The sequence below is a fragment of the Chelon labrosus genome (genome assembly GCF_963514085.1).
Source record: "Chelon labrosus genome assembly, chromosome: 1".
In the NCBI taxonomy this organism is placed as follows: domain Eukaryota; kingdom Metazoa; phylum Chordata; class Actinopteri; order Mugiliformes; family Mugilidae; genus Chelon; species Chelon labrosus.
In genome coordinates this window covers 21782023-21795189 of record NC_140337.1, presented here as the reverse complement: position 1 = coordinate 21795189, position 13167 = coordinate 21782023, and the positions used below count along the sequence as shown (strand labels likewise).

The window sequence follows — 13167 nt, the reverse complement described above, 5'->3', positions numbered from 1 at the left end:
ATCTCTTGCCTGATAAGTTGTAGGCACATGCATTTTTATTTTACTTTATTTGTATTATAAAAACACGCCACACACATACGCCCAGATACGCATGAGTTTAAAGTAAACAAGAGCTTACGTGGGAAGCTTAAAACATGAAATGTGAGATAATACACAAGCGGATACAGAATAAGGGGAAGATATGAAAACCGCAGAAAGCATGAGCCGAGCGAAGCTTGCCACATCATCATCACCACCACCACCATCATCATCATCATCCGTCAGTTGGTGTAGCAGAACAGAAACTCCGCAGGACGCCCGTTGATCTAACCCACCACGGTGGTTTCTGCTAGCTTGCTAGCGTGCATGTAGCTCGGCGGCCGCACGATGGTGGTCTGCAGGCCCGAGATAAGATACAGGAAAGATGAGTATCGCTTTGCTTTGAAGAAATAATGGGCCATTAGGTTGTCGGTCAGTTTATAGTCATTTGACCGACAGATTTGTGACTCTGTTGTGTTTCAACACTGAATGGCTTTTTCTTTGTTGGATATACATTTTGGGATATGGACGCAGGATGAGCGGTTGTGATTAGAGGAACAGTGTGGGTGGGTTTCCGTTTAACAGGGCAGCAGGATAGAAGACCTCCATCACATGTTGAATACAGTTAAATACCTGCAGCCCTTCATTTAAAATAAAAAAAATAAAAATCTTGATCTCTTATCAAAGCCAAATATTACAAGCATTGCAACCACAAAAAAAATAAATGTCTGCTTGGGCTGGTAAATATGTACCATGCTGTACCAGACAAACTGTAAAAATATACCTAAGTCGAGTATAATCGTGGAGGAGAAGCTTTAAATTTAATGTTTAGACCATGTATCGTTGAAAAGTGAAATGTTTTTAGCTTGTAACCTTCGTTTGAATAGAAAACAGTGACTACAGAACAGATTACAGATTTACAGAAATGTGTTTTCTTGATAGCCACTTAGCAACTAGTCGCCTGACAGCTAAAGAACAACAGTAGCTACCTACTTAGCTGGCTAACTAGCTAATTTGGGAGTTATTTTTATAAATTAGCATCAACTTGAAGTTGGAGCTAACATTAGCTGCTAACATTGTCTGGTTAATTCTGAGTATCCTCAGGTAAAGACAGACAAGCTGCTAGGTAGCAAAGCTAAGTTAGCCTCTAGTTTGTTAACGTAGCATTAGTATCGTTCTAGCTAACAAGAGTTTGCTAAGCGTGGTTGTAGTTGTTGAGTTTACTTACAGGTTAAGAAAGATAAGAGTGTATTACTGGTAAGAATAATAAAAAAAATACACACGATGAAATATATTGTAGAATATGTAATATTTATTGTCTTTCAGCAACATATCACCTATTAGCTAGAGCAACAGTGGCTACCTTCTTAGCTGGCTAACTAGCTAATTTGGGGTTTGAGTTATTTTTACAAATCAGCATCAACTTGAAGTTGCAGCTAGCATTAGCTGCTATCATTAGCTGCTGTCATTAGCCTGGTTAATCTGAGTATCTAGCTAGCAATGCTAACACTGGCTCTTCACCTTGTGGCAGGGTAACAATGAGGGCTTAAGTTGGCACAGCTAGTTATCCAGCTCTTGTTAGCCAGAACAATACTAATGCTATATCACAACAAAATTGAGCTTTGATTTAGTAGCAGCTAATATTAGCGGCTAACATTAGCTGGTTAAATCAGAGTATCCTCAGATAAAGACAGACAATCTTCTAGCTAGCAATGCTAACACTGGCTCTTCACCTTGTGGCAGGGTAGTAATGAAGGCTTAAGCCACCCTAGCTAGTTATCTCGCTATTTACAAAGCATAAGCCTTAGCTAACTCTTGTTAGCTAGAACAATACTAATGCTATATCACAACAACTACAGGCTAACTTACTGTTTTAATCATAGACACAAACTAAGGCTACGTGTGTTAGTAGACAGGAGTGTTTTACTCACAAGGATAATAAATAAATAAAAAAACTACACATAGCTTAAGATGAAACAAAAGCATCACCCTTTAGTAGCAGCTAACATTAGCGGCTAACATTAGCTGGTTAAATCAGAGTGTCCTCAGATAAAGACAGACAAGCTGCTAGCTAGCAATGCTAACACTGGCTCTGCACCTTATGGCAGGGTAGTAATGGAGGCTTAAGTCACCCTAGCTAGTTATCCAACTAGCATTAGCTTGTGTCTGTGATTAAAACAGTACGTTAGCCTCTAGTTTGTTAATGTAGCATTAATATCATTCTAGCTAGTCTAGTTTACTTATATCTTAAGAAAGATGGGAGTGTGTTACTGGCAAGGATTTTTTTATTGAAGAATATGTAAATATGTGGTAAACCTTAAAATAACAGCAGTTTTAATCATGTTTTTTCAGTATTTCTTACCTTCTTGGTTCATTTTAAATAATATTTTATTATTTGTTGTTGCACTTGTTGTCTTTTATTTGACTACTCTCTTTGCTGCCTCTCAGTTCTTCTGATTTTGGTTCATGTTCTGGTAACACAGCAGCAGAAGAATCCATTTTTTTAAAAAAAACGCCGTTTCCTCTATATTTCCCCATGTGACCAACGCGTTGAGCCAGTCCGCTGACGACACACAGCTTCGGTTCATTCGGGGTTAGACCTCACAGTAACTGACCCCTCTCCCGTTCGCGCACATGCTCGCCTCGACATTGCCGCACTTGCCAAAAACATCTAGACGCGTTTCCTGCGCCTTGTAGTCGCCAGCCACCCACCGCTCATAATTGAAAGAGGCAGAGATTTATGTACGTGCATCAATGAGTCGAAGTGGAATGTGGAAATGTGTTTTGTCGCTGTCAGTTCGGATTGTAGTGGCCTGAAAAACAAGAGGAAGAGGAAGTGAGAAAGAAACTGAGAATGCATGAATGTGTGTACGGGAGACGAAACTTCGGTCTGCCACTTTTTTTTTTTTTTTTTTTTTTCTCCTCGCAAAATTAGTCATAATAATTTAACTGTTTACAAGCCTAACAAGTATTTTTGCCTTTTTCTTTTCTCCCCTTTTCTCCCTACCTGAAGTCCTTCTGGCTCAGCCCATAGAGAACGAATGTATGGAGGGTCTGACGCTGAAGATCACCGACTTCGGCCTGGCCAGAGAGTGGCACAAGACCACGAAGATGAGCACGGCGGGCACCTACGCCTGGATGGCCCCGGAGGTCATCAAGTCCTCCACCTTCTCCAAGGGCAGTGACGTCTGGAGGTCAGTGCTTATGGGTTCACAATGTGATTCAGCTGAACCAAATCCAGGATATGTACTGTGTGCACATGTATAAGAACAGGTGATATGGATTGACCACCTTAATGGAATATATACCATATATCAGCCACAACATTAAAACCACTAACAGGAGAAGTAAATACCATTGACCATCTTGTGACAATTCAATGTTCTGCTGGGAAACTTCTGGACCTGGCATTCATTCATGTGGATATTACTAAGACATGTAGCACCCACCTAGACCCGACCAGGCACCCCCACTACGGGGTGGGGGTGCCTCCAATGACACTCCTTGATGGCAGCAGTCATCCCCAGCAGGATGCAGCCTGACCTCACACAAAAACGCTTTAGGAACAACTTAAAAAACACATGAAGGTGTTGACCTGGCCTCCAAATTCACTAGATCCCAAACTGATCAAGTATCTGTGGGATGATTGATCCACAGAGGCCCCTCCCCTAAACCCATAGGACCCAAAGCCCCCCCACTAACAACATCCTGTTGCCAGGACACCCTCAGAAGGCCCATGTCCATTCTCTGATGAGTCCCAACTGTTTTGGAGGCACAAGGGAGACCTACACAGTATTAGGAAGGTGGTCATAATGTTATGCCTGATCGGTGTATATTTAAACGTATTTGAATTGTTGCTTTCTTGCAGACTGACACCAATCTAATATCTGCATGCTAAATATAAAGCTGGAACCTGCAGGCTGTTAGCCTAGCTTAGCATAAAGACTTAATAGCATATGTCAGTCTCGTCATCTAGGCCTCAGCGAATAGTGAACTGGTGAATGCTGGTGAATGTAGTGCTACATAGTTTTCCCCGTACATCAGGAGATTAATCCAAGACTGCCAACGGTTTCCCTGATGTGTTTGAAGGCTCTGATATATAATATATAGAACAGAGTTTAATAAAAAAATGCCGTCAGCAGGGCCAGAACTGAGCTATAATGAGTGATGATGACTAATATTATTCACTTAGAGTTGCTAAATGACTAATACTAGTGCCGTGAAACGCTAGGTAATGAAATTTAAAGGAAAATGCATGTTTTGGAGTTGAAACTGACAGCTAATCCAGCCCACCTTAAAGCCTGTTATTTCAGTTACGCTTCGGTACCGTTTCTTCATTTTTGGCACAATCGTTCATTTGGGCTTCGAGGATGGCGTGATTTGAAACCCGGAGGGGGGGTCAAGGTCACCGTGTCCTCACAAAAATACAAAATGTTTGGCCCGAACGACAATTCACGCAAACTTTCAGACGTGTCCAACGAGATAAGATGATGACGTGGTGACATGTTAAACGCAAACGGTCACTGTGACAACAAGATGTTCCTCATAAGAATAAACAGATTCTTCACCACATACACTGATCAGGCATAACATTATGACCACCTTCCTAATATTGTGTGGGTCTCCCTTGTTGCCTCCAAAACAGTTGGGACTCATCAGAGAATGGACATGGGCCTTCTGAGGATGTCCCGTGGTGTCTGGTAACACAATGTTGTTAGTGTGGGGGCCTTTGGGTCCTATGGGTTGAGGGGAGGGGCCTCTGTGGATCATCCCACAGACACTTGATCAGTTTGGGATCTAGTGACTTTGGAGGCCAGGTCAACACCTTGAGCTGTTCTTCATGTTCATTTTTTGGGTGAAACTCACATGACCAGGGTCTGTTGAGGTAATGATGACATACTTACCTGTGACCGGTCTTGGATGAGTTTGGGAAAACCCTACAAGTCAAGCGACCCTCATCTGAGGGTTTTGTTTGGACATACCATGACCTGGATGACTGAGAATCATCACAGACGTAACCTTTATCATTTTATCTCATTTACGTCAATGCTTCTTTTTTTTTTATTTACACTACTCAGACTGTGAGCACAGACTTTCTAAAAAAGTCTCAAAAGTCTCAGTTAAAGCTTGAAGTGAAAAGTTTAATCTCCTGAAAAACATAAATGACTTATAGCATTGGAAAGTGTAGTAGTCGGCGATTCTGTTTCCTGATCGATACCATCCACGGACTAAAGGTCATTTCCCCATCGGGACATTCAGAGCTGATACCAGTCCATGAGTCGCACTCGTAGTATTGCTAGGTCTGAGCGCCGCTCGTCCTCGCGGAACAAGTCCGCGATAGAAATAAGGGGAAAAGGGTGAAAGTGCAGAGAGGTGGCGGTGGGAGAGTCGGGGCGATGGAGAGATTGAGGGCCGGAGTGATGGATTGCGGCAAGGCCGCGGCGACCATGTGATGGCGTCCCTTCAAAGAGCTGCTCTGTGCTTTGTTGTGGGACATATGTGCTGCACACTGTCCCATTGTCTCCAGTATAGACAGAGAAGGAGGCCACACACCAGACCTAACCACAGCCCTTTATCTGGGACTAGCTCTGTGTGTGTGTGTGTGTGTGTGTGTGTGCGCTCTCCTCATATATCTATTTGGCCACATCTACACAGAAAGAGAAGACTCCCTTGATTATGGTTTGCGGTGTTATGATAATGACTTTAACAGCTGTATGATTTGACGAGAGGGGCTTGTATACTAATTTGCATATGGAATAAAGAAGGATGTTTGTACTCGGCAATAGGGGCGTAAAAAAAGTAAATTATTAATACGATAACACGTTCACAACTTGTGTTTACAGCAGTTAACGCTCACAGGCTACGGTTTGATTTCAATCCTGAAGATTTGGACCATTTCATCCGCCCTTGAATCCACACGGAGGCTGTGTGAAACCAATTGAGCGCGTTGCTACAGAGAACTTTTTGAAGGCGTCCTTGAAATCATCAAAAAAGGATTCAGACGTGGCGCGAGGACATTTCTGGTCGCTGTGAGATTTTACCGCCTGAACGTTCCCACCAGTGCCATCTCGCTATCTCAAACACGCAAGCGTCTATCGACAACAAACCCACGCGTGCACGTTTTCGCAGTAATCGCCGCGCAATCTGGAAAACAACAAAATGAGCGAGTAGCAGGCAGGCAGGCAGGCAGGCAGGCAGGCAGGCAGCCCTGCTCTGAAAATGAAGGGTAATCTTTGTTCTAGTACTCTTTCTCATCTGTCCACGGGCCGCTCGTCTCCAAAGCCGCCACGCTGAGACGGCGGCCGCCTCGGGGGCGAGCCGGCGAGCGGCGCTTTCTGCTCAGTCACAGTGTGTGGAAGTTGTAATTAAAGAACTAAATAAAAAAAGGCTGCGGCCTGCGCTCTCCACTTAGGGAGCCTCCACAGTGCGCTCAGTCAGGTCCGGGCGAGGGCTAATTGACAGTGTGGGAGATCCAAGTCCTGCGCCACGCTTCATCTTCTTAGGACACAGGGCTGCTCCCATTGTGTGGGCTCAAAAGTCCCATGTGTCTTGTGTGGGTACGTGTTTGTGTGTTTGCACAAATCTTGCATGCATGAGTTCACGTCGACTTTTTCAAGTTTCACGAGGCAAAAATATTCTGTTGCTGTGCTGTCAGGCAGCGGTACGTATGTTCATGAACGTGTGAAGTGTGATCTGCAGTGCGAAGCAAGAAAGGCAGTTAAAGTTAACACTGACTAGAAATTCATCTAGTTCATCTGTAAACACAACAGACAGCCCAGTGTGTGAAGGAGCTAAACTGTATTTAAATAGTCTGGTAGCAGGCATGACTTGATTTGGAAAGTTACACCAATTTATTCGACTTTAGTTGCGATTTTAGTTTGGTCTCCTTATCAGCCTAACTTTTCAGCCACAAAAGGAAGAAGTTTTCACCATAGAAGCTCTGATAATCTCACCAAATAGCGGGCGCCCAAAGTCGGGCATTGGTCAGACCATAGACTGTATAAAGATGGACGGCGGAACTGCTCTAAAGTGAAGCCAAAGCAAGTAGAGCTCCCCCTGGTGACTGGCTGCAGTATAGGTCATAAGCTCCACCCCCTCCATGTTAGTGGGCGGGACTTGAGCCGAACTAAAACACTAAAATACTAAAAATATTTTTTTTTTCTGTCATTTTAGGTAGTTAATATAATGTTGATGCATGTTCAAGTGTAAATTTTTTGGATAAGTTTCATTATAGTTAGTTAATTGACGCTATAGAAACAGGATGTGACATAATGGCGATTACCAGTTGCCATGCTAACCACTCCGTAAAGCGTGAGAGTAGTAAAAAAAATAAATAAAAACACAAGTACAAGTGTATAATCCAACATTTCCTTGTAACTGGTGGAGGTAGAGCAGAGCGTAGTATTGATTAAACAAAAACTCGAGTGAGCCTGGAGGAAGTGTGGGCGGGGCATCGATACCGCTGCTCAGTGTGGCTCCACCCTCGGATCGTACTAATCAGACTCTCGCTCCAAAGTCGCAAGATGGCGCCGCCTGTATCCCCGGGAAAATAGCGTCAGTTTGGCCAATGCCAGGAAGTGGTGACGCGTAGTCCATATTTATATACAGTCTATAGTGGAGACCAAAACAGAGCTGAAAGGAGAAAAAACTATTAAAGTTCATTAAACTATGGAGGACCAGAACGGTCAAAAACAATATAATTAATAAATTCAAAGGCCTTAAACTAACAATAAAAATATTATTAAAAGTAAATGTAAGTTATAATTAATTTATAACTGAGACGTTAGTAGATATTTATGTATTTCTTCTGTACAGCACTTGAGTGGTTTTTAAAGTGCTCCATGAATAAAGTTGGACTGAATTTCTGTTTTGATTTTGTTAGTTTCGATCCTGCAGTCTGCAAATAAGCTAATACCAATTTAAATTATTATAAATATAGGACATATGGAGCTATTTGCTGGAAAACTTCAACTGTGAAGCAGCTCCGTGAACAACACACACACATAAAATTAGCCTTCTGTGCTAACTCTGCCAATACCCTGATAGCTATAACGGTATGTGCTGCATAAATATTATGTCACGAAGCATGTTCCAGGATACATCCTGTGTCTAATATTAGCCCGACCACGCCGCCTCACGCTTTCTCATCTGTGTTTTTTCCCCCAACGTGTTCAGCTACGGTGTCCTGCTTTGGGAGCTGCTAACGGGAGAGGCGCCCTACAGGGGGATCGACGGACTCGCCGTCGCCTACGGAGTCGCCGTCAACAAGCTCACCCTGCCCATCCCTTCCACCTGCCCCGAACCCTTCGCGCAGCTCATGTCAGGTGGGACACACTGTGTTTTGGAAACCCAAATGTGAAGGCCGTGACTTTCAGTTCGGTGTTTTTTTTTGTTTGTTTTTTTGTGCGTGAGATCGAATTCGTGCCCAGAGCACGAGCTCTTTCCATTTCCCCAAAATTGCAATGAAATTGAGAAAACCAATTCCTATGTAGCGTTAATAACGTGGCTATAGAGAGGAAGTGTTTTGCGCTGCAGCAGCCTCCTTGTGCAATGTATTTTCACGCATTTATGTTGATTTCCTGTTTAGTTTCAAGTCAAAACAAAATGCCCCACGTAGCACTCCTTGATGTAAAAAGCAGACAGCTCACACTCTTTTTACTTGGACCCCTTCCCTTGATGGTATTTTTGAAGCTGTATTTAAAAATCAGTGCAGCAGTAGCCACCTCAGAGGATTAATTAATTATCGGATTGGTTTTTGATCTGCTTGTAATGCCCAGAGTTTAACGGCAAATTATGCAAAACTCCCCGCAGCGTGATAATTAAGCGTAACACTCTGAATAAGTGATCAGCTTGATTCTAGATTGTGCTCGTACAAGTGCCTGAAACAGTAAATAATAATTACAGACGTCGCAGGGTACCCATTCACCATTGCGCATAATGTGTGCAGCGTGTATCGGTATATGTGTGTGTGTGAAGATTATGGCTCATGAGTGGCTGATTTCCTTCTTTCAGAGGCCTCGATTCAAAAAAAGTCTAAAAAGAAGTGAAACTGTGCTGGAAGCAAGTGAATCAGTCGGATGTTTGTCTCACATTTTACAGAGAGGAGAGAAAAAAAAAAACATACCACACTAAATACCACTGTGTGTTGTACTGAGTTGTACTTATTATGACCCCGAAAGTGTCCGCCGTGTGTTTTGAACAGAGTGCTGGGACCAGGACCCCCACCGCAGACCCAACTTCTGCTCCATTCTGGACCAGCTGACGGCCCTGGAGCAGCAGGTGAAGGAAGAAATGCCGCAGGACTCCTTCCACTCCCTGCAGGAGGACTGGAAACTGGAGATCCAGGACATGTTCGATGAACTCCGGGCTAAAGAGAAGGTGAGGGTTTGGTGAGCGTGCTGCGACGTCGGTGCTATGAAATAATAACAACGTTAAGGCTAACTGCTGATGCAAAAACAATGCGCTTTTAACTTTAAACAGATCAAAGTATCTTGACATTTAACCAATTTTGTTTCAGACTTGGCCATGTAATAAATACGGTACAAACCACATTATTAGTACAGCAAGTGTTGCCGTTGTACATTCTCCACAGCAGTGGTGGGCCGTGCATTTTCCACCTAGGCCTTCATTGTCAGCCAACCTTATTCAAAACGCATCTTAAAGGGGAACTACCATTTTTTTTTTACAACCGTGACCTTATTTCTGGCATAAAATACGATCATTTACTCACCCATATAACTTTGGTGTCATTTGGAGTCGTTTGGAAGATATTTAGATCCGCGTATATCCATATAGTGGGAGTGAATGGGGCACCGAAACGCAGTCTCTAAATAACGCATTATCTGCCGCGGAGCTCGTTCATTTCACCAATATTTTGCTGTGATACACTAGTTCTATTCCCTGTTGAGTCCAGAGTTACCTGTTGTCTATTGGCTGACGTGCAGTGGTTTGTTGTTCTTTGGCCAGTTGTTCCTCTCTCTGCCTCTGCATCCTCCTTTCAACAAGCTCCTCATCCGTATACTCTGGCTCAGAACGGTAAGGACGACATATCATAAACAAAATCGTCGTCCACAACCTCAGAATTGGAAAAATATTCAGCCATGTTGCAAAAAACTAGCAGTAGCAAATTACAGGTAAACAAGCCGACCGTCGCTCAGAGATGACATCATCCAGGTCAGAGGTTAGTAGGTCAATCTACAGACCCTGGATGATGATAACAGGTAACACCGGACTCAACAGGGAATATCACTAGCGTATCATAACAAAATATTGGTGAAATGAACGAGTTTCACGGCAGATAATGCGTTATTTAGAGGCTGCGTTTCAGTGCCCCAGTCACTCCCACTATATGGATAAACGCAGATCTAAATATCGTTCGAACGCTCGAAAGTTATATGGTTGAGTAAACGATCATATTTTATGCCAGAAATAAGGTCCAGGATGTAAAAAACAGTAGTTCCCCTTTATTACGATTGTTGTGGCGCCACTGCTATATCAACATTGTGCAAACACGCAACAAAACAGGACGTTGCATCGTAGAAGGGTATCTCAAATAGAAACTAAAGCTCACTGCAGCGGAAAATCCAGCAGAAGCACCAATGTCGACCCAATAAAATATCACAAATACACATAAAAGGTGTAAATATAATTCATTTTATTCACCAGAACTTAAGAAAAAATTTTGACTTCTCCTCTGAGCCCGTCACCTAAGGGTAGTGCTCATAGTTGCTGACCTGAAAGTGGCAGACGCTACCGTAGGCCACAGAGAAGGCCTAAGAATACGAACTTGAAATGTGATTAGTTAAAGGAACAGCGTCATTAGGATGTGTTTCAAGCTTCAGCCGCCTGCAGTTTTAGCTGTGAAGGACCAGGCAGATTTTTTTGACTCCGGCAACATGTGAGGGCTGAAATATGATTGGATAAAAGCTCTGAATGCAAAGTTTTGCTGCCAGAAGCACCGCAGCTGAGAGACAGGCGAGCCATAAAATGAAAAGCGTAGACTATTGGGAATAATTTAATAAGATTAATGGGAAAATATTAAAATGTAAGTCAGTGATTTTGATGAAGTTTAAGCCAGCAGCCAGCCCTGACGGCCCGCCACGGCTCCAGACACATCTTTGAAAGTTCAAAGTAAGGTTCCTGCTTAAACTGAGCTCAGACTACGGTGGTTTTTGGTCGATTTATCGCCGCTATTCCAAGCTTCTCGACCAGTCAGAGGAGAAATCCGGTCCAAAATCTGAATGATTGTGTCGGTACTTTCAAGAGAAGTTAGCCTAGAAGGACACGGAGCGGCCGAAGGTGCTGTTTAGCTAACGTGCTAGCTCTTGAGGCTAATGTTAGCTAGCATAGCACTGTAGACCGTTCAGAATGATCTCAAAACTCTCTCCATATATACCTAATCTTCTTTAGCATCTTTCGATAGATTGGTGCGTAGAGGAGAAAAGGGGTGGTGCATAGAAATTATGTTTTTAGCGTTCATGCTATTAGCAAACCTGCTAGTTGGGAGGGAACTGTGAAACTACTAAAGTCACAAAAACTTGTTTTTAGCTGAGCTAGCGACTGTTCTTTGATTATATATGGGGTCAAAGGTCGTAGGGTTGAATTAAAAGTTGAATCAGTGCAGTAAAAAAGTGACTGCCTTGTTATTTCCAGCAACTTTTCATTGATCCCCTATAAAATATTTAATCTAATATCTCTGGAGAAGATCCTGCATAACCTCAGTCGCCCCTGCTGGCATTGCTTTTACCTGACTCCTTCTCCTCCTCCTCCTCCTCCTCCACCAGGAGCTGCGATGCCGCGAGGAGGAGCTGAAGCGAGCGGCCCTGGAGCAGAAGTCCCACGAGGAGTTCCTGCGGCAGCGCGAGCAGCAGCTGGCCCAGTGGGAGCAGGACGTGTTCGAGCGCGAGCTCAGCCTCCTCATCCTCCACCTGAACCAGAACCAGGAGAAGCCCAACGTCAAGAAGAGGAAGGGCACCTTCAAGAAGCACAAGCTCAAGAGCAAGAACGGCGAGAAGATCAGCCTGCCCCAAGGTGCGTCTCTCCTCGGCTTTGTGCTCCGTCAGAAATGAGCCGGTCCTGACGAGAAATCCCATTTCAAGGCCCATTACTGGCTCGGTCTCAAGAAGCAGCAACAACAATATGAAAGAAAAGAGAGCGGTGGATGTGAGGGAGTTTGCGGTATTGTATTTTTATAGCTCGGCCTTGCTGAACGTTCCTATCAGGGAGGTGCTCGTGAAAAGTTCAAAGGCTGATATGTTGAAGAGGCATTTGGTGCTGCTTTCTGCTGACACGCAACAATCTTTTAAAATATCCAAAACAACTGACCCCTCTTCTTAATGTTTCCTCAAAATATATATATATTCTGGTGATCAGAGCTCTGGCTTTGTGGTGCGTTCACTGACCAACCCTCACCTGCCCAAAGGTGTCTTTCCACCGTCACAGAGTCACACGTCCCGTAGGAGTTCACATCCAGTGTTTCAGTGCATGTATGTATGTGTGTGAGTGTATTTTGGGGCTGAGCAAGCATGCGTAAATGCACCGTGTGTGTGTGTGTGTGTGTGTCAGTGTGTATGTTTGTGTGTGTTGTGGTCAGGCCTTTCCCAGCAGCAGCAGGGCGGTGATGTGGTGGTGGTGGTGGTGGTGGTGGTGGTGGTGGGGGGGGGGTTGATGAGAGGGGAGAGTGAGCCAACCACGCCTCGACACTTCCTGTCCATGGATCCACTGCTGGCTGGCCTCTCTCACTTTCTCTCTCTCTCTTTTTTTAAGGCATGCCTTCCTCACCCTTTCTCTCTCTCTCTCTCTCGCGCTCTTTTCCTCTCTCGCTCCCAAGTCAGTGTTTTCATTCTCCTTTTAACCCTATCTTCCTGAAACCCTTCCTTTTTTTTCCTTCCCCTCCCCTTCCTCTTTCCACCAGTAGTATTATTATCTTTCTTCTTCGTCCTGTGTTGCTTCTGTCTTCATAACCAGCAGTGACTTCTTCTATAGCGTGCTTCGCCCTCCAGAAGAGGAGATGAAGCACGCTCACGACGCTCAGTTTCAGGATTTGTTCGTCACGTGCGCAAACGTTGAAATGAAACAAAGGTCTTGACTTTGCGAGTGACAAGTGTGGCTCTGTTCACGGTTTGTCTTGTGGCTGAATGTGCAGAGAGA

General features: G+C 44.0%; 1 protein-coding gene across 2 annotated transcripts in view; it reads left to right on the top strand.

Annotated features, from left to right (window-relative positions):
- Positions 1-1068: 1068 nt before the first annotated feature.
- LOC311493279 (mitogen-activated protein kinase kinase kinase 11) overlaps positions 1069-13167 on the top strand; it is a 31334-nt gene continuing 19235 nt past the window's right edge. The window contains exons 1-5 of one of the 2 annotated variants that reach the window (XM_084551847.1): positions 1069-2882; positions 3032-3212; positions 8194-8342; positions 9221-9396; positions 11802-12048. In XM_084551847.1, coding sequence (XP_084407973.1) covers positions 2873-2882; positions 3032-3212; positions 8194-8342; positions 9221-9396; positions 11802-12048 — 763 coding nt within the window. In that variant the 5' untranslated portion in view covers positions 1069-2872. Of the gene's footprint in view, positions 2907-3031; positions 3213-8193; positions 8343-9220; positions 9397-11801; positions 12049-13167 lie in introns of both variants that reach the window. The other variant, XM_084551846.1, reaches the window with a different exon arrangement.